This window comes from Gymnodraco acuticeps, unplaced genomic scaffold (assembly GCF_902827175.1).
Source record: "Gymnodraco acuticeps unplaced genomic scaffold, fGymAcu1.1, whole genome shotgun sequence".
Classification (NCBI taxonomy): Eukaryota; Metazoa; Chordata; class Actinopteri; order Perciformes; family Bathydraconidae; genus Gymnodraco; species Gymnodraco acuticeps.
In genome coordinates this window covers 180710-201655 of record NW_022990596.1, presented here as the reverse complement: position 1 = coordinate 201655, position 20946 = coordinate 180710, and the positions used below count along the sequence as shown (strand labels likewise).

The 20946-nt window shown below is 42.8% G+C and overlaps 1 protein-coding gene across 1 annotated transcript in view; it reads right to left on the bottom strand.

Annotated features, from left to right (window-relative positions):
* Window positions 1-20946, bottom strand: part of LOC117554471 (interferon-induced protein 44-like) — a 33626-nt gene that overhangs the window by 7608 nt on the left and 5072 nt on the right. The window contains exons 2-6 of the mRNA XM_034228919.1: window positions 19553-19636; window positions 19042-19075; window positions 18632-18827; window positions 352-498; window positions 8-176 (exon numbers count right to left, since the gene is read on the bottom strand). Of these exons, the coding sequence (XP_034084810.1) occupies window positions 8-176; window positions 352-498; window positions 18632-18757 (442 nt within the window). The 5' untranslated portion in view covers window positions 18758-18827; window positions 19042-19075; window positions 19553-19636. The remainder of the gene's footprint in view (window positions 1-7; window positions 177-351; window positions 499-18631; window positions 18828-19041; window positions 19076-19552; window positions 19637-20946) is intronic.

The following is a 20946-nucleotide window of genomic DNA, read 5'->3' as shown; positions in this document are numbered from 1 at the left end:
CCCTTACCCATGTCCCTGGCTGCAAGTCTGACTTCCCTCAACTTTCTCACAGAATCATCCTGCAATCCTGCTATGCTGCCAGGGATGACGCAAACCAGAACATGAACTCTGTCATTTAGAGACGGGTCTCTGTTGTAGTGTTGGTTATCCTCAGACAAGGAAGACCGAGGATTGAACTGAAAAACAATGTTAAATTGAATCAAAAAATAACATTAGAAATCAGAAATACAATAGTTTCTATTGGAACCTTGTTAGTTTTCCATATTTCATGTGCAAAATATTTATCATGCAGTGGGATCATGTTCCTCAAATATATGCAACAGAGATAAGGTTTAAAGAATTCAGTTGTACATTGTAACCATTCTTCACGTGTCCCTTAATGGCCAGTTTGATGTCTTCCACACAAACTCCTTCATCCTTCTCGAGGCCCATGACGTCATTGAAGACAAAAGGGTAATGTGTCCCTGTATCACCTTTTTTGATTTTGTAGGCTTTGTACTATAAGACAAGAAAGTTCCGTTACCATAATGACATGGAAGTTAGGTTGCTTTAAAGGTCAAAATGTTACATAATTTCATAATAGATAGATAGATAGAACCGGAGGGATGAATCCCCTCTTTAATGGTCACACATGCAGAGCACACAGCACACACAGTGACATTTGGCCTCTGCATTTAACCCATCCTAGTACTAGGAGTCTAGTACTAGGAGCAGTGGGCAGCTATTGTACAGCGCCCGGGGAGCAATGGGAGTGGGGGGGGGGGGGAAGGGGGTTGTCCGGTGCCTTGCTCAAGGGCACCACGGCAGGGCCTAGGAGGTGAACTGGGACCTCTCCAAGTAGCAGTCCACACTCCATATTTAGGTCTGTTCGGGGACTTGAACCGGCGACCCTACGGCTCATAGTCCAAGCCCTTTTTTTTAATCTTTTTTTTTTCATTTAACAGTTCATCACAATTACATAAAGTACTTACAGCATATAACAAAGACACACATTTAATATACCGTATAGTTTCATAATTTGTATGAAACACAGACATAAAATGATATAAACCAATAAACAAAAAAAACAAAAAAAACTCAAACAAATCAATTCAAACCAATCAAAACAAAACATAAACTGTCCGTTTTTCACTGAAACAAAGTGTCTCTTATGTTATTTTTCAAAGTTGAAGCACAGAGCTCCCTCCTCATCCAGCTCAATTAATTTGCTGCCATTTACGAAATCCTCGCAAAATATGTCCTTTTTCACGTGTATGAGAACAAGGTTTATGTCCCTTTTTGTTGTCCTCTTCATTATATGCCACACGTCAGACAATTTACCCTCGAAATGGGCAATGTTCCTCCTTATCTTGACCGCACGCCTGGCGTGGCTCAGAACATAGTTTAATAGATTCACATTGCATTCATCCTTCTTCTCAATCACACCAAACAGCCACAGCTCCTTCCATTCCATTTCTCTCACCATTCATTCCAACATCTACCAATTAACTCTTTCATCCTTCCAAAAAACACTACAAGCTCTCTACATTCAACAAACTCATGCAAACATGTTTCAACCTGGTCTCTACAAACATCACACTCTCTCTCAACAGTTGCATCAAAATGACTAATGATCAGGTTGTTAAACACCCTATTTTGCCTCAACAAAAAAATCAAAATGCTCACATTCAATACGGTTCCATTTAATTTTCACATTCTCCCACATTCTTCTGCCAGTAAGAGCGTTCACAACACTCGTCCATACTCTTTCTGATGCAGGTCTTCTGATAACATTCCCTTTTAACCATTTATACATATTTTTTGTTTAAACATTTTCTATTTTAACATTGACATCCTCTTTCCCCACATATAAATCAAACACACTTTCCTTTCATAATGATCTCACTCTCAATCATTGTTAACCATTCACTCGGCATTCCATCTTTAATTTCCTTCATCATTCGTTCAGCTGTCCCTAAATACATTACCTCATCTATTTCCCTAACCTCATCCACTATCACCTGTGCCCTCATAAAGCCTGGTACGTACTCTAAAACTAAGTCCTTAACCCTCCTCATCCACTATCACCTGTGCCCTCATAAAGCCTGGTACGTACTCTAAAACTAAGTCCTTAACCCTCCTCATCCACTATCACCTGTGCCCTCATAAAGCCTGGTACGTACTCTAAAACTAAGTCCTTAACCCTACTCATCCACTATCACCTGTGCCCTCATAAAGCCTGGTACGTACTCTAAAACAAAGTCCTTAACCCTCCTCATCCCCGCTCTCCACATCGGCAGATTGAATAAACAACACTTCTCATGAGTGATCCTGGGGTTAAGGAAGATCGGTTGCTCCCACACCTGCTGCACATTCACACACTCATACCTAACATACTTCAAAAACTCACCCCATGCACTCATTACTTCCCTTTGATAAGCACTCAACCCTTTCAACATCCCCTTTCTTAGCACCATACAAATAGCACTATCACCACATCCTCCACATTTATTTATTTTTTCCTTTAAGAATATTTTCCATAAATAGCGAACCATCATTATAATCCTAATTGCTTTAATGTTCCTTCTTAAGTTTATCAGCTGTAAACCTCCATCCCTAAACTCATTTTCTAACACTTCTCTAGCTATCCTTACCCCCTCCTATCCCATATAAACTCACTCACTAACTATCTTATCTATTTCATTCACTACACTATCCAACAACTTAAGCCCCCTCATCTTCCAAAATGTCAATGACTAACCCGATCAAAAGCTTTATTTAAATCTAAACTAACTACTATATCACCTATACCCTCCTTCATGTGAGTAATTGTGTCCCTAATACTACTAATAGTGTCACAAATATCCCTCCCTGGAATACTATACGCCTGCGTTCCCCACTACTGATTTTATAACCCTCTTAATTATATTTGCTAACACTGAGCCACTGCCGGACGCAACAACAACAACAACAACAACAACAACAACAACAACAACACACATTAAAATGAAAAACTGAGGTTACCTAACTGTAACCCAGCTTCTATGAGTATTGGCGCAGCCCTCTAAGGCTATCGCTATTGGGTTTACCCTTCTGCGCCCCCGCGCAGTACTGAAAACACTTGTAGTCCACGCCCACCCGCTAGGTGGGCCCCACCCTCGGGCCTCCTTCCGGTATAAATAGGGAGGTTGCCCGGCGATCTGCTCCCATACAATATAACTTTTCTTCAGCTATTCGTAGAGCCAGTGGGGCCCAGCGCTTAGAGGGCTGCGCCAATACTCATAGAAGCTGGGTTACAGTTAGGTAACCTCAGTTCTATTTCGTATATGGCTTCGCCCTCTAAGGCTATCGCTATTGGGTTAAGGGCGAAGCATGATGTAGTCTGCGCCCCACTGGGTCCGTCCAGCACTAGAAGCACAGACATACCTGCTTAATAACACCCCCCTGCCTGTTGTGCCATGCATAATGGCACATCCCCGTCCCTGGAGCAAACATACCTGTTTTCCTGACGGGGTGAAGGCTGGGAACAATACATACCGACCGCTGTGAGAAAGTAGAGACGAAGGTCCCACCTTGTCCTGCGATCATAGAGGGGGAACAGCCGCTCTCTCCGTGTCAGCCAGGTAGGAGAGCTCTCAGCTGGATCCCCTGGATCCCTGACGTCACTCACTCTGACAGGACACCCAGTACAGGGCGTGTCAGAGAGGAAAGGGAGACATCCCTCAAATACAATTGAATAAATGAGCAGGGGGAAGACCAAGATGCAGCCGTGCAAATATCTTCACTGACATTCCTCCGCGCAACACCGAGGAGGAGGAATTTCCTCTGGTTGAGTGCGCTTTGATATTCTCCGGGGGCTCCACCCCAGAGGAGACATATGCCTGTGACACAGCCTCACACAGCCAGTGTGACAGCCGTTGTGTAGACAGAGGTTGCCCGATCGAGCGCTCTCTGTAATGCACAAACAGGCGCTGAGAACGGCGCAATGCCGCCGTGCGCGCCACATAGCAGACAGCGCGCGCACCTGGCAGAGGAGATGAGATGTTTCTTCTTCCTCCGACCTGTGAGGAGGGGGGAAGAAGCCAGCCAGGGTGATCATTCTTGACCTAAAAGAGTTGTGATGACCTTATAGGCATGAAGCCGGGTTAGGGCGTAAAACAGCTGAACTGCATCTCCATGGATCCGGAGACATGACGGAGCCACCGGGAGAGCAGACAGATCACCCTTTCCTCTGATAGAGCCAAAAGCAGTACTACTTTGGCTGAATACAGTTAAGGGGAACCTGATCAGGTTCAAATGGGGTTTTTCTTTAGTGCGCGTAACACCAAAGCCAAATCCCACTGAGGCGCCAGTGTGCGTGACACCGGTCTGAGTCTCCATACTCCTCGCATAGCACGGCTGCTGCGTTCTGCGAGCCCCTCGGTTAAATTCGCCGGAAATAACACTGTTCCTGGGATAACGGGAGTGTTTCTTGCATCCCATGGAACTGCTGGGTGGAGAGGCTTCTCTGTGATGTGCCGTAATGGTCGTCATGGTGACGTGCCACGCCCTCGCCGCTGCTGCCCGTGAAGCAAAAAAGCTGCGAGGGAGTTTCCACACGCTGCATTCCACTCTGTCTCTCATCATGAGGCGCGTACACGCCCAGAGGATGAGAGGTGTGTGTATGCTGTCCTCACGAGGCGTTATAACAGTGCTCGTGGATTTATTATGACCGTGTGTAAGGCATATCTGGGACAGAGGAATGCCTCGAGCTCTGCAGTTTATAAACCAATAGGTTAAAACAGCAGGCTTCTGCAGTGAATGAAGCACCTCTGGAGACTCCACCTGTGGGGGAGACCCAGGGGAATCCCCCCCGTGACCAGCTGACGCTAATGCCGAGCAGCTGCGTTACGGAGAGGGCTGTGTGGTTTGTGACACGCCGGAGGAGAGCTGTCAGTTTCTCACTCGCTGCCAGAGAGCGCTCTGCTGCTGGCTGAGTTTTTAATTCCACTCCAGATAACGTTTGTCTGAGAGGGAAGAGGACAGCTCTTCTTCCAACTTGTTATGAAACCCAGGCTTTGACAGATGCGATACGAGATGTACCGTCTGTAAAGCGACTTCCTCCCTGGAGCGAGCCAGCAACTAGCAGGTCGTCCAAAGGAAACCACCCTCTCATCCCTCCTCTGTGTAGCGGCTCCAGCCTTCTCTACACAAAAATGGGAGGAGCCAGGAAATATTCAAACGGCAGACGATTGTCTGGTCTGATATTCCCTGAAATGAGAAACCGCAGGAATTTCCTATGTTTCGGGATGATGGGTATACGTGGAAGTATGCATACTTCAGGTGGAAGTGAACCAGTCGTCCTGGTGAACACATTCCAGCCCCTGTTTGATCGTCAGCATGTGGAATACTGACAGATCGAGGATGTCTCATTGCCCCAGTCTTTTTTCGGGATTAGAAAAATAACGGGAGTGAAAACCCCTGATTTTCCTCCCTTTGAGGAACCCTGGAAATATCCTCTTTCAACAGGAGTTCCAGCAGCTCGGATTTGGAGCGCAAGACATAGCTTCTGGGAGGACAGGAGTGTTTCCTGTATCCCATTGAACTGTGGGGGGCTTTTTCGTCACCACGCTGCGGGGTGTGACACGTCGAAGGAGAGCTGTCAGCGTGTCCACTCCACTCTCTGCCATGAGAGTCGTGCTCTCATGCGGGCTGAGTCTCTTTTTCCAATTTATCATGAAACCCAGCTTTGACAGATACGATATGAGTTGTACCGTCTGTAAAGCCGCTTCCTCCCTGGAGCGAGCCATGCAGCAGCAGGTCGTCCAGGTAAAAATAGTACTCTCATCCCTCCTCTGTGTAGCGGCTGCAACGCCGTCTCTACACACTTTGAAAAAGTACGAGGAGCCAGGGAATAGCCGAACGACAGACGGTTGTACTGGTACGCTATTCCCTGGAATGAAAACCGCAGGAATGTCCTGTGTTGCGGAATTATGGGTACATGGAAGTATGCATCCTTAGGTCTATAGAGGTGAACCAATCTCCCTGGTGAACACACTCTAGCACCTTTTTGACCGTCAGCATGTGAAAAGGCCTTTTCATTATTGCCTTGTTGAAAACTGACCGGTCGAGGATGGGTCTCATTCCCCCTGTCTTTTTCGGGATAAGAAAATAGCGGGAGTAATACCCCTGATTTTCTTCCTCCTGGGGAACCCTGGAAATGGCCTCTTTCAACAGGAGTTCCCGTAGCTCTGCTTGGAGCGCAAGACACTGTTCACGGGATGTTAGGCATGTCACCTGTATCCCGTTTAACTGCACAACCCTGTCTCCTAAAAATTACGTTCCCACAGAACTAAACTGCATTCTGAATTACGTTTAGCTTGAAACGTATTTACTCCCACGTTACGTTCGTTATGAACGTATCTAAAATACGTTTATTTTCTACATATCTTCTAGAAACATATTTTCTCCCACGTTACGTTCCTTATGAACGTATCTTAAATACGTTTATTTTCTACATATCTTTGCCATTTATTGTCTTGCTTATAATAATGATAATAGTCATTTATAAATATCATTTTAGAGCACACCTTTGAAATCGAGAATCAGGCTCGATATATGGTTAAATTAAAATCAGTAGGCGAGGCTGTAATTTCGCCAGCTGTTACTCTCATGAGCGAGGCAGAAAATAATAGTTTTAACATGACAAAAAGCTGCTGTGTCGTTTACCTCAAACATTAAAACAAATCCAGAGTTACGTGTTTCTGTACTTCATCTAAGAAGAAAAGACAGTAAAAGAAGAGCTCTGTGGCTTCAGGCTTGATCGCCGTTCAAATGACAGCGTTGGTTTCCCCAAAAGTGGGCGGAGCTGTAAAGTGACGTAGATTTTACTATCATCTATTATTCAAAACCATTCTATGTATTCTAACGTAAATTACATGCCAGTGTTTTATCTTTTTATTTATTTGTTTTTATTTTAAATCGTATAAACGTCTGTGAGGAAAATAAATGGGGTTTAGAGCCTCAAAATACTGAAATCTGTATTTTTTAAAATCTTTTCCTTCTAATTTGTTATTCTTTTCTAAATAACACACTGTTATTTACTCAACAATAACACACAATTATCCTTGTTTTTATTTATTTGTTTAATTCTATAATCTTGGGCTTTTTAGCCGTAAATAAAGTCACCAGAAACAGACGGGACATTTCGAGATTTAGGATGGCCGAAGACACTACATTACCCATAATCCCCAGCTATCGTTTGGGACTACAGTCCCGTTGACAAACCCCTGTGATGTTGGAGTGGTAGTGCGCCAAGGTTACGCCGAGCGTCAAGCTCTTTGAAATGGAACGAAACCACGGCAGACTATTCAAAACTGGACTCGAACGCCCCCCGAGAAATACACATGCTGGCTATTGTGTTTCGCAACATGTTCTCTATGGCACGTATCTACTGGGAATTGTAGTTTTAAAAGACGTTTTTCCCAAAATTAGAAGTTGCCAGTATTAAACTGTGTACAGCCCTGGAGGTTTAGGCGATAGGAAACACATTGGTGTGTACACATTTAAAACATGTAATTACTAAATGGGTAAAAATCGCTTATATCCATAATGGGCAGCATTAATATATACCCACACGACAGCTTACTTTGTAATTCTACTCCACTACAATTCAGAGGTTAACCTGGTATTTTTACTCCACTACATTTAGTTTAGTTACTTTGCAGATTCTGATTAATGATGTGAAATATAAACAACCCTTAAAGCAGACTTTAGTTACACCTGAGTAAAATTCAGGGAAGGTGATTGTCAAGTGCCAACAATCAGGAGAGATATTTGATAGGTGGTGCTTGAGAAGACGAAACATTTATCTGCAGATCTCTATAAAGTATATTCATTACTCGTTATTCTCTACTAATAGTTAATTAAAAACTGTATAATGGCTATTTTGCACATCCCTTTCAAGATTTCAAGATTTTCTAAGGTTTATTGATCATATACACAACTTGGGTCGCAGGTTCCTCAACAGCGCATTACAAGACATCTATCAATATGTGTGTACCTCCACCATTAAACTGTCATATTCTGCACATTTATTATTCTATCTACATACATAAGAGTATAATTAATGTGTATAATATCAGTTAAAATAAGTGCTTCAACATAGTTAACATTGCAGGAAAGCAATATATTAGACGTTAAGTACTTTGTCAGGCTTAATATTCATCGGTAGATAGATACCCCCAAAGCTTTTTTCTTGTTTAAAATAAGACCTTAACCTAAAGTATTCTTTAATATTATATCAGTATTGTCATACTGATATTTTGTACAAACTGTAAAGTCCACTGAGACAAATGTAACATTTGTGATATTGGGCTATATAAATAAACATTGATTGATTGATTGATTGATTGATTTAATGTGTTAATAAAGGTTAATTCGTTTTTCTGTTTTGCACATCCTCCTATTAATATCTTTGTACATCCGGCACTAAACTGTTTTATTGTAGAGATCACTTATAGTATCTTCTTGACTTTTTATATTCTATATTTCTATCATTGACCTTCTACTTTCCCCCTATGAAAGTATGTACTCTTAATATTGTTTTCATCAAATAACATTATTCAACAAAAATAATTCAATAACGTGCTTTAACCACTAGGCGGTGCACACAAGGTACACACAGCATACTAATAATAACTTTGTATTATTAGTGTAGAACACTTATGTATGTATAACATCTGAAGATGTGTAGTTTTATTCATGTTTTTACATAATTTTACAGGATATTGCTATATTATTTCACATGTTTTACTTCTACACATTAATATCTGATTTGTAAAACATCACAGACAGAAAGGTATATCCGTCATTTAATGGTACGCTATTGAAATTCTGAATCCATAGATGTGTCTCCCATCACCCAAATCCCCTGACTATTCTCTCAACTCAGTATTTACATTCTTATATTCAAAGAAAATCAGTAATATCTTTAAAAACTACAAGTCCTTTTCTATCAGCTGTGCACCGTTATGGTGTAAATATAACCTATTATCTACCAATTGGATCAAATATAAAAGTCAGCCGAATTACTATTGATACTGCAAGGAGACGTATTTTGTGAAAAGAAATTCAAGATGTTGTTTAATTGTTGATATATTTATGATCCACATCAAGTATTCAGTTTTGGCAGCAGTTCCTCATGTTTGTCTAGAAGTCTTCTCATCAGGGCTCTATAAATAAAGAACTACGGCAGATGTATAATATTTAATGCAGCCGAACCGTGTATTACAATGCCGTTATGTGATGACTTCCAAAGAGAAAAGCAAGAACACTCTGAATTAGGTATTATTTTATTTTTCGTTTTCGGATATCACAACTTATTAACACCATAGCCCAGCGTTTATTGCGGCTAAAACATCCAATCAACGAGCTTCAAGCTGAGGATCTTGGGTAATCAGTTCGGTGGGTTTGTGGTGTGTATCGCTCGAAATGTCCCGTCTGTTTCCGGTGACTTTATTTACGGCTAAAAAGCCCAAGATTATAGAATTAAACGAATAAATAAAAACAAGGATAATTGTGTGTTATGGTTGAGTAAATAACAGTGTGTTATTTAGAAAATAATAACAAATTAGAAGGAAAAGATTTAAAAAAATACAGATTTCAGTATTTTGAGGCTCTAAACCCCATTTATTTTCCTCACAGACGGGAAAAAAGTCCGACATTATACGATTTAAAATAAAAACAAATAAATAAAAAGATAAAACACTGGCATGTAATTTACGTTAGAATAAATAGAATGGTTTTGAATAATAGATGATAGTAAAACGTCACTTTACAGCCCCGCCCACTTTTGGGGAAACCAACGCTGTCATTTGAACGGCGATCAAGCCTGAAGCCACAGAGCTCTTCTTTTACTGTCCTTTCTTCTTAGAGGAAGTACAGAAACAAGTAACTCTGGATTTGTTTTAATCTTTGAGGTGCAATAAACGACACAGCAGCTTTTTGTCATGTTAAAACTATTATTTTCTGCCTCGCTCATGAGAGTAACAGCTGCCGAAATTACAGCCTCGCCTACTGATTTTAATTTAACCATATATCGAGCCCGATTCTCGATTTCAAATGTGTGCTCTAAAATGATATTTATAAATGACTATTATCATTATTATAAGCAAGGCAATAAATGGCAAAGATATGTAGAAAATAAACATATTTAAGATACGTTCATAACGAACGTAACGTGGGAGAAGATATGTTTCTAGAAGATATGTAGAAAATAAACGTATTTAAGATACGTTCATAACGAACGTAACGTGGGAGAAAATACGTTTCTTGAAGATATGTAGAAAATAAACGTATTTAAGATACGTTCATAACGAACGTAACGTGGGAGAAGAAATGTTTCTAGAAGATATGTAGAAAATAAACGTATTTGAGATACGTTCATAACAAACGTAACGTGGGAGAAAATACGTTTCTAGCTAAACGTAATTGAGAATGCAGTTTAGTTCTGTGGGAACGTAATTTTTAGGAGACAGGGTTGAACTGCAGGGTGTACCCTCTGCTGATCAGCCTGTGCATCCATCCGTCCATCAAACACATGCGCTGCCACGCCGAGAAACACTCTGACAGCGGGCGCGCATGCTCGAGATGTGTTGTGGTTGTCATGACGACGAGCCACGCCAGAGCCCTCGCCGCCGCTGCCCGTGAGGCAACCCAAGTAGGCCGCAAGGTGAACCTCGAAAAGTCCTTTAGAAAAGAAATCCCGCTCCACAGAAGTGGAACTACATAATTTTTATTTCATAAAAAAGAACGAGTCATGCTTATCCACCAAAGAAAAGTTCGTCGCTAAAATTCCTGTCAATTCTTCTAGGCACGTAATTATTGACTGAACTAGTCCCTTCAAAGCGTAATAATATCTTGGTCAAAAGTAGTGCCACGGTTTGTCACGTGATCGTGCTACACCAATTGGGTAGCTGCATATTGTCAACAGAAGTGAAAGATGGCCGCCTACATGGTTACGCTAAACCAGACCAAATGGATTCTAAACAGTGCTGTATGCTTGTTTTATGTCATGTTTTGTCATATGTCTTAATACATCACTAAGTCCGAGGTATTTGCGTTATATACGCGGTATTTGTGAGAGGTTTTACTATCTGGGAACAGAGTTGACCATCGAATCAACATTGGCTAGCAGCGTTTATCAGCCAACTCCAGCTACAACAACATTCCTGGACTACCATGTTCGCATCGCTAGGTTCATTGGCTGAGCTCGTGGATTATTCCATTAGACTGAGGACTTTGTGTCTGTCTGTTGTTATTGTTACCCTGTACATGTTAAATGCACTCTTGAAATAAACATGACTTGATTTCATACATAGCTGCGTCCAAGAAGAAGGTTAACTTGTTACGTTAAGTAATTTAGATCAATAAAATGCAGTACTTATACCAATGACCATTGATTCATTTATTTACTCATTCATCATATAATAATTTGATGAATTGCATTATTATTATTATAGATTATTATTATAGATATATATAGATTATTATTATAGATATATATATATTATTATTATAGATATATATATATATATTATATTATTATTATTATTATTATTATTGTAATATGATAATATTGTATTTGTAACTTGTATTTGTAAGCTTGTCCTGTACGTATTCCATCTTGTATTGGTAAAATAATCAACCTTTTCGTGCTTCACAGACGTAATATGCATGTAACAATGTTTGTGTGTTGATAATTTTGACTTTTTGAGACTTTCTGGTGCGTTTTCCTCGTCCCCGCTACTCGATGAAACCATGGCGGTCGCCATTTTTTCCAAATCTGTTTGTTGATACCGGTATATGCAGCTACCCAATTGGTGTAGCGCGATCACGTGACGGACCGTGGCACTACTTTTGACCAAGATATTATTACGCTTTGAAGGGACTAGTTCAGCCAATAATTACGTGCCTAGAAGAATTGACAGGAATTTTAGCGACGAACTTTTTTTTGGTGGATATCATGACTCGTTCTTTTTTATGAACTAAAGATTGTGTAGTTCCACTTCTGTGGAGCGGGTTGAAACGATAACAGGGTTCACCTTATGGCCTAAAGGTGGGCCTAGAGCGAAAGGGCTGTGCGGAGGCCTCCACACGCTGCGTATCACTCCGCCTCGCATCATGAGACGTGTACACGCTCAGAGGATGGATGGAGGTGTGTGCAGTAATATCCATATGAGGCGTTAACACTGCGCTCATGGGCTTATTATGAAAGTGTGATTGATTGATTTAATCTATTAACACTAGAACCACCAACGGGTAAATTTTACCCGCAGCTGTTTTTTGATTGTATGTAACTTTTTTTCCATAGCATATTAAAGTCTCCCAGTCCGTGACTTTTCCTGAAAGTGTGTTATGTAGCACCCTCTGTTGTTAAAAATTGTCAATAAGAAGTCAGATTGAAAAAATCGCCAACAAAATTGCCATTTATACCCATATCCGCCAGCGGGTAATATTTACCTCATAGAAAATGCAGCGTAAACATGACGTGTTGCTATAGCAACGCCTTTTGTCTACTGCGGTTCCTTATAGGCTAGATATAGGTGGTGTATCTCGGACAGAAGAATGCCGCGAGGTCTGTGGTATCTCGGACAGAAGAATGCCGCGAGGTCTGTGGTTTAATAACCGAAGAGTCATAACCATCAGATCCCTGCCGCGAACCCTGCTGCCTACTAATCACCAGATTGAAGGCAGCTGGTGTAATTACTGTGCTCCGCAGTTTATTAATCAACAGATTAAATAGCGCAGGCTTTTGTACCGAACCCGGCTGGCTATTAACCAATAGGTCATGGCAGCTGGCTCACCGGCCAGAGTGGGGGATATGTGAAACACATTTGAAACTGATGACTCAGCCAACATGTTGGGAAATAATCTTCTTTTATTTTCCTCACACTGCCTCCCCAACCGTCAAGGCCGCTCTGCTTCCTCGGCGGCTCTCATGGAGCAGACGCCGAACGGGAGTACCTCACTCCCTTTTTACCCCCCTCTCCTGGTGGGGGGGGGGGGGGGGGGGGGTGGAGGCCCCGTGAGGCAACCCAAGGTGGGCCTAGCGAAAAGGCTGTGAGGAGGTCTCGACACGTTGCATTCACTCCGCCTCTCATCATGATGCGCGTACACGCTCAGAGGATGGGTGGTGGAGGTGTGTGCAGTGATAACCACATGAGGCGTTACCAGTGCTGGAATTGGGCCGGTACTCACCGGTACGCAGTACCGGCACTTCTGGTTCTGACCCATGGAGTACCGGCACTTCTTGCTCAGTACCGGCATGCTGGCGGTACTCCGGTACTCATGCACCGTGCCAGTACTCAACACTCTCCCGCCGTTCTTATTATACATCCACATATATATATACAGCCGCCCGGTACTCAGTAGATGCGTCATGAGGTGCCGAACGGACATTCTCATCGTTCTAACCGCTGGAGTTTCACAGCGGCTGTCAGCTGTTTACTCCTGTCATTCAAACAGAACGTGCTGGAGAGGGGGCGGGGCTTATCTTCTCCATGTAAATACTGTGGTGGAAACGACTATGTCAAAATTAACCTATTTGACCGTGATTTAATAGTAATACACGTTTCAAAATAATAATAATAATAATAATGCCGAAGTAACAACATACTGAAAACTGTTAGTAAAACCATGTTTTAATGCTTTACAATTTACATACCTAGATGCACGTGTGTTGTGTTTATGCAGTGCAACTCCCACCCAGTGGGTGGCTATGTAGAGTGATAGAACAGAGCAGGCACGCCCCCGAGAGAAGGAAAGCAAGTCACGTCACAAATTAGCATTTCTAAAATGTTAGCGTGGATTAATAAAAGTGCAAAAAGACAGCGGTTGTCGCCGGAAGAAACTTCAAATACAGAGAATGCTGTGCCTGTGTTGGAAATTGTGTCTGATGGGGAGCTTTCTTTGGTTGATCCTCCTGCTCCAAGTTCTAGTGCATTAGCATTAGCACTAGCTCCGCCGCCTCCTCCAGAGCCTCTAACTTTAGCTGCTGCTGGCTCAACTGCCACCACCAACACCGGGCAAAGCGATGCACCGGACTGCTGGACAACGGACCAGGTGCAATATTTTTGCAAGACCAATGCATGGCTCCTTCTTAAAGATAAGAAGCTAGGATGTCGGATATGCAGAGATGTCAAATCTTTGGGAATACACACTGGACAAGGACTGAAACTGTCAACTGAATGGGGTGAGTGTGCAGTGTCTCATTTCGGTGTTGACATGGGCAAACAACAAGCTAGCCTGAGAAAAAAAATCAAAGAACATAAAGAATCACAAGCCCATGTAAAAGCTGCTGACATCCTTACATCTGCTTCACGTGAAACTATTCAACATCAAGTGCAGTCTATGCATAAATCTGAATTAGACACCACTATCAGAGTTTTTCGAACGGCATATAAAATTGGCATACATAGCCGGCCATTCACAGACATGCCAATTGATTTGAATGTACAGAAACTGAATGGGCTGAACGTGGGCAGGGTTTTGCACTCCAATAAAACCTGTGGCGAAATCATCGACCACATAGCTCATGAGCTGAAGAAAAAAATGGCAAAAGACATTACAGAAAACCAAAGAAAACTCTGTGTTTTGGTCGATGAATCTACCACTATTAGTGGTAAAACGGTGCTTGTTGTGTGTCTACGCTCAGCATTAGCTGATGCTGAGCCCGAAACGTTTTTTTGGGAGCTGATCGAGTTGGATGGAACAACGGCTGATGACATCACAAAGGCGTTAATGGAGTGTCTTGGAAGAGATTTTAACGAGGACTTTTTAGGTCAGTGTTTCGTTTCTTTTGCATGTGATGGGGCTTCAGTCATGCTAGGGAAGAGAACAGGCGTTGCTACCCAGTTGTGTAGTAAATTCCCAAGCCTGTTTGTGTGGCACTGCTCCAATCATCGTCTAGAGCTGGCAGTTGGGGATGTGGTCAAGGAGGTCTCAGGGCTCAATCATTTCCAGATCTTTTTTGACAAACTCTATTCCTTGTTCCATGCCTCCCCCAAAAATCAGAGGCAGTTAGCGCAGTGTGCGCAAGCAGTCGGACAGCGTCTCCTGGTGATAGGGCGTGTTTTGTCCATCCGCTGGGTGGCTTCAAGTGAAAGGAGCGTCAGAGCAGTCTGGGAAAACTACCGAGTGCTTCATGATCACTTCACAAATGCTGCAAACGACACGAGCAGGGATTCCAGAGACAGAGCAAAGTACAAGGGCCTGGATGATGTGCTCACATCTGCAACGTTTGTCAGCAATCTGGGACTGATGTACGATGCGCTCACAGAGCTCAGCGACCTCTCTCGGCAACTCCAAAAAAGAGAGATGACACTGCCTACAGCAGATAGGCTCTTAACTCGAGAAATACGAGTTTTTGAATCCATGGTCACCATGCCTGGCCCACACATGACTACAGTTCATACAGCTCTAGCTGAGAAGTCCTTCAAGGGTGTTGCCCTGCGTGAGAATGGCAGGCTTGTACAGATTCATGCAGGTCAGTTTTTCCGCAGTATGGTAGAGAATCTGAGACACAGAATGACTTCCACAACCTCCTCTCATGTCAGCACAAGAGAAATCCCATTACATGGCCGGGAGGCCCGGGACAATCAGCTAATCCAGGACATGAAAGTTAACCATCCTGGAAGTTGGCCTGAAGAGGAGTTAGACGTACAGTATGGGGACGTAGAGGTGCTACGTTTGTGCGAAGTGTTGAAAGTGGACAGAAGAGAGACTGTTCAGGGCTTTCGCGAATACAAGGAAACCAGGGCATCCCGTACACCTGCTGCCATGGAGCCTCTACTGAAAGCAGTCCGAACCATCGCTGTCTCCTCTAGTGAGTGTGAGCGGGCATTCAGCTGCATGAACGATATCCTTACTGCAAAAAGGAATGCTCTCTCTGTCAGCCGACTGTCCAGCCTGGTTTTCATTAAATGTAATGGACCATCACTAGGACAGTTCAATCCGGAACAGTATGTGAGGTCCTGGCTGGCAAAGGGAAGGAGAAGTGCTGATGAAAGAGCCTGTCCAGCTCCAGCCCCTGATACTGATGTCCCCAAGGCCTTCTGGAGCCTTTTCTAACAATGTGAAGTATATTGCAAAGCAGCTCACCCAGTGAGAAGACTTTTGGCATAATGTGCCAATTTGTACAGATCCTGGAGATAGAAGGACTTCAGACCAACCAGGGAGTTATCTGATCAGCTTGGTGTTCAATGTAACTCTTTACCATGGCTCAGACTTTGTTACTTGCAGTTACAGTTTCTCATTTTAGATTGTGCAAATTTTGCATTTGTTTTTACATGTTCTTTGTTCATGCTCTTTATCATTTTTCTGAGTTGGAAAGTTAGATTGCATCATAGTTTACTTTATACATATTTGTATTCTTCAGTGGTGAAGTATATTGCAAAGCAGCTCAGCCATGTGAGAAGACTTTTGGCACTTTTTCGTTTTTCGTTTTCTGAGTTGGAAAGTTAGATTGCATTCAAAATGTACAGAAATACTTAATTTTGTTAAAGCTTTTTATAAAAAATGCTTCTGACCAGAGCTTTTTTTCCTTGTCATTAATGTTGAACACCACCAGAGGGGCTCTCACCTGAAAGGTCTCTGCTTCATGTGTCTTCAGCAGAAGATCTAGACTTTGATTGCTATATTTTCAGTTAATATTGACCTTACTGAGCTTTAGCCATATCCGCTGCCTATCATAAAAAATGTTAAGTACAGTGAACCTTTCTAAAATATACAGTAGTAAAGAGACAAACCCACCAGCATTATAGTAGCCAAATTCTTGTTTGTGGGCTGTATATATAAAATTGACTTGAAAAAGTTGCTGATTTTAGAGTACTGGCACCTTTTTCATTCCAATTCAAGCACTGGGCGTTACCACGGCGCTCATGGGCTTATTGTCACCATGTGTAGGTGGCGTATCTCGGATAGAGGAATGCCGCGAGGTCTGTGGTTTAATAACCGAAAGTTATAACCACCAGAACCCTGCAGCGAACCATGCTGCCTACTAATCACCAGATTGAAGGCAGCTGGTGTAGTTACTGTGCTCCGCAGCTTATTAATCGATAGATTAAATGCGCAGGCTTTTGTAACGAATCCTGCTGGCTATTAACCGATAGGTCATAGACAGCTGGTTTACCCAGAGTGGGGGATATGTGAAACACATTTGAAACTGATGACTCAGCCAACATGTTGGAAAATAAGCTTATTTTTATTTTCCTCACACTCCCTCCCAAACCGTCAAGGCCGCTCTGTCTCCTCGGCGGCTCTCATGGAGCAGACGCCGAACGGGAGTATCCCCGTAGGTGCAGGACGGTGCCCTGGAGGTGTGGGCCGGTGCCCCGGCCGCCGCTGACGGACGATTCTGACGCCTCGGCTGCTGTTGCTGCTGGTGTCTGTCCGTCTGCCGCTGTGGCCGGGTCGGCTGCTGCTGCCGCCGCTGGTGTCGCTGCTGCTTCACCGCTGGCTGGAGCCAGCCGACGTGCTGGCGGATGTCCTCCGCCTGCTCCGATGCCGCCTTCATGGAATCAACCATGGCCAGGAACTGGGGCCCGAACAGCCCGTCCGAGCTGATCGGAGCGTCCAGTAAAACCTTCCTGGCTGGCTCTGTGACCGCTGCCTGCTGTAACCAGAGGTGACGCTGGATCTGTGTCATCCAGGCTGCTAATCCTCGCCTGGGACACCGCCACGGCTGCGCACAGCGAGAGCGCCGTGCTGGCCGCCTTAGCGATCTCCTCCGCCTCCTCTGGAGCCACGGTGGTGTGTTCTGGATGGGTTCCTGCCCACCCCAGACGTCTTCCTCACCCGCAGCAGCTAGAGCGTCCGCCCTTCGCTTCCTGTCGGACGAAGGAAGACGCACAAAGTGAGGACATGCGACCTGCTGGCTGAGAGCCGCGTCCGCGTGCTCTGGCCCCAGACAGGCTGCGCATATCGGATGCAAATCGTAGCTCATAATGTAGCCCGTATTGCCCGACGGGCACATACGGACACACTCTTTATTGCTCATGATGTTGCTTTTCTCGTGCTTCAGTAAACTGCTGGTTGTTGAAGAAAAGAGGGAGCAGATCGCCGGGCAACCTCCCTATTTATACCGGAAGGAGGCCCGAGGGTGGGGCCCACCTAGCGGGTGGGCGTGGACTACAAGTGTTTTCAGTACTGCGCGGGGGCGCAGAAGGGTAAACCCAATAGCGATAGCCTTAGAGGGCGAAGCCATATACGAAATAGAACAACATTTTAAAAATCAATATCTTTTTTTTAACAAAGTACATTTTTACAAAACAAAACAATGTGAAACAACTTTGTAAAAATATTTTTGTTGGGCCAGACAGCATTTTATTTGAGAATCAAAGTGTTGATAGGGGGAGAGTGATGACACGTGTTAACAGGCCACAAGCCTCAGAGCATGGGGCACCATCTCTAACCACTGAGCCAGAGAAAGAAATACTTCATGTTTTTTAATTGTTGTTGTGTCTTGTCAAAGGTTTTTATGTTTTGACTTTCAGGGCCACCATAGCAGTTTGTCTCCTGCTTAAAAGTAAAATAATATAATAGATAAAAGAGTATTACATTTCAGGTGTTACAATGTAAGACATTCATGATAACACTGAAAAGGGATTCTTACTTTTGTGGTGTAGCTCTTGCCACCGATTGCATCTGTTTTAGCTCGATCAGTTATTTCCCCTCGTAAAGCACTTTCCACAGAGTTGATGAAGCTGGACTTGCCAGCACCAACAGGTCCATAGAGCATAAATCTGAGCTGGACATTATCTTTAAAAGGCTTGTAATCCTCCACAAACTTCAAGTCTACTGCTTTTTTTCTGTTCAATGGAAAATAAAATCAGTTGATTATAATGGTGTCACTGAGACCCAAGAAAAAAACACATCATGTTTCTAAGAAGTGACAACAAATAGAAACATTTGCATAACAATGGTCAGTCTCAACAAAAGAGTGTGCAGGTTCATTGTTGTGCTTTTAAAAATTGTTATTTGAATAAAAGCCACTAAACACCACATTGAAAAAAATGAACTCACCCCCAAGGACCGTTCCTCCATTCTTGAGGCAGAACTGAAAAGTAAAGTGAACATTTGCAGTAAAACATTAGTCCCATTTTGATTGATTTAATCTATTAACACTAGAACCGCCAACGGGTAAATTTTACCTGCAGCTGTTTTTTGATTGTATGTAACTTTTTTTCCATAGCATATTAAAGTCTCCCAGTCCGTGACTTTTCCTGAAAGTGTGTTATGTAGCACCCTCTGTTGTTAAAAATTGTCAATAAGAAGTCAGATTGAAAAAATCGCCAACAAAATTGCCATTTATACCCATATCCGCCAGCGGGTAATATTTACCTCATAGAAAATGCAGCGTAAACATGACGTGTTGCTATAGCAACGCCTTTTGTCTACTGCGGTTCCTTATAGGCTAGATAGAGAGATAGAGATAGATAGATAGATAGATATAGATAGATAGATAGAGAGAGAGAGATAGTTATAGATAGTGTAACATCTTGCAGAATACAAGATCTTGGATGATTGAGCTCACCTTGAGGACGTAATGCATGTGTGCAGGTTACGTGCCAGTTGAATAAAGATGGACACTCGGAATGAGAGAAGTAGTCCGCGTCGTCTGTTAATGTAGACAATTATATGTCAATAGAACAGAACATTACAGATGGATCGATAGATAGTTATAGATAGATATAGAGAGAGAGATAGAGAGATTTGTACCTAAACAAAAACACAAGTCTAACACCAAGCGTTTAAATCAGCACTGGTAGCGATATTTTATATTTCATGCTATCTGCACAAACTATATAATATGAAAAGCTGAGAGTCCACAGATTCTATTGGTATACGTTTCATCCCTGTGCGATCAAAACTCACTGTTCTGTATGATAAATAAAAGAACATTGTACCTTGCAAATCAATAGCGGGTACATTTTACCCGTTGGCGGTTTTAGGTATACAGCGACCTCTGGCAGTTCTAGTGTTAAAGGTGGGGTAGGTAAGTTTGAGAAACCGGCTCGAGATACACTTTTTGTTATATTCCATGGAATGCTCTTAACATCCCGATATCAATGAATATCTTAAGTGCTTTGACAAAAAATCCATTAAAAAATGTCATCTGTGGAAGCCATGGTACTGTAAAAAGCACGACCAATCATTTTAGCCGGCCCGGCTAATGTAACTGGATGGCCTACCTGCCTGTCAGCTTTCCATCTGTGCACAAACTTATCTCGTGCCCTCATTGGTCATGTGCGCGTTCGTGTGTGTTGGAGCAACCCAGTCTCACGGCATTTCGTTTTCACCAACACGATTTTTAATCTATTGATTCGTGTTCACCAACACGATTTGCCCCTTTTTTTCGTGTTGCAGCACGATTTTAAAAGCAATGTATTTCTACTGCCTGCAGCACGTCTTTTTCTCTGGTCGGGTCGTGGGAGACCGGAAGCTGTGTGGTTCATAAAAAACATGTTCTTACTCAATATCAAGCCACAATTATTGCTTTTATTTTAAATCGTATAATTTCGGACTTTTGTTGCCGTCTGTGAGGAAAATAAATGGGGCTCAGAGCCTCAGAATACGGAAATCTGTATTTTTAAATATTTGTTTCCTTCTAATTCGTTATTCTTTTCAAAATAACACACTGTTATTCACTCACCAATAACACACAATTATCCTTGCTTTTATTTATTGGTTTAATTCCATAATCTCGGGCTTTTTTGGCGTCCGTCAGGAACTGATTTTCAAAATAAAAATAACCGGAAACAGACGTAGGCCTATAAGGGACATTTCGAGCATCATTGCGATTGTCAACATTTCTGAGTTTAGGATGGCCAAAGACACTACACTACCCATAATCCCCAGCTATCGTGACAGTCTTTCTCAAAGAGTGGTCCGCGAGCGGCCCCAAGTGGTCCGTGAGTATATTGGTAA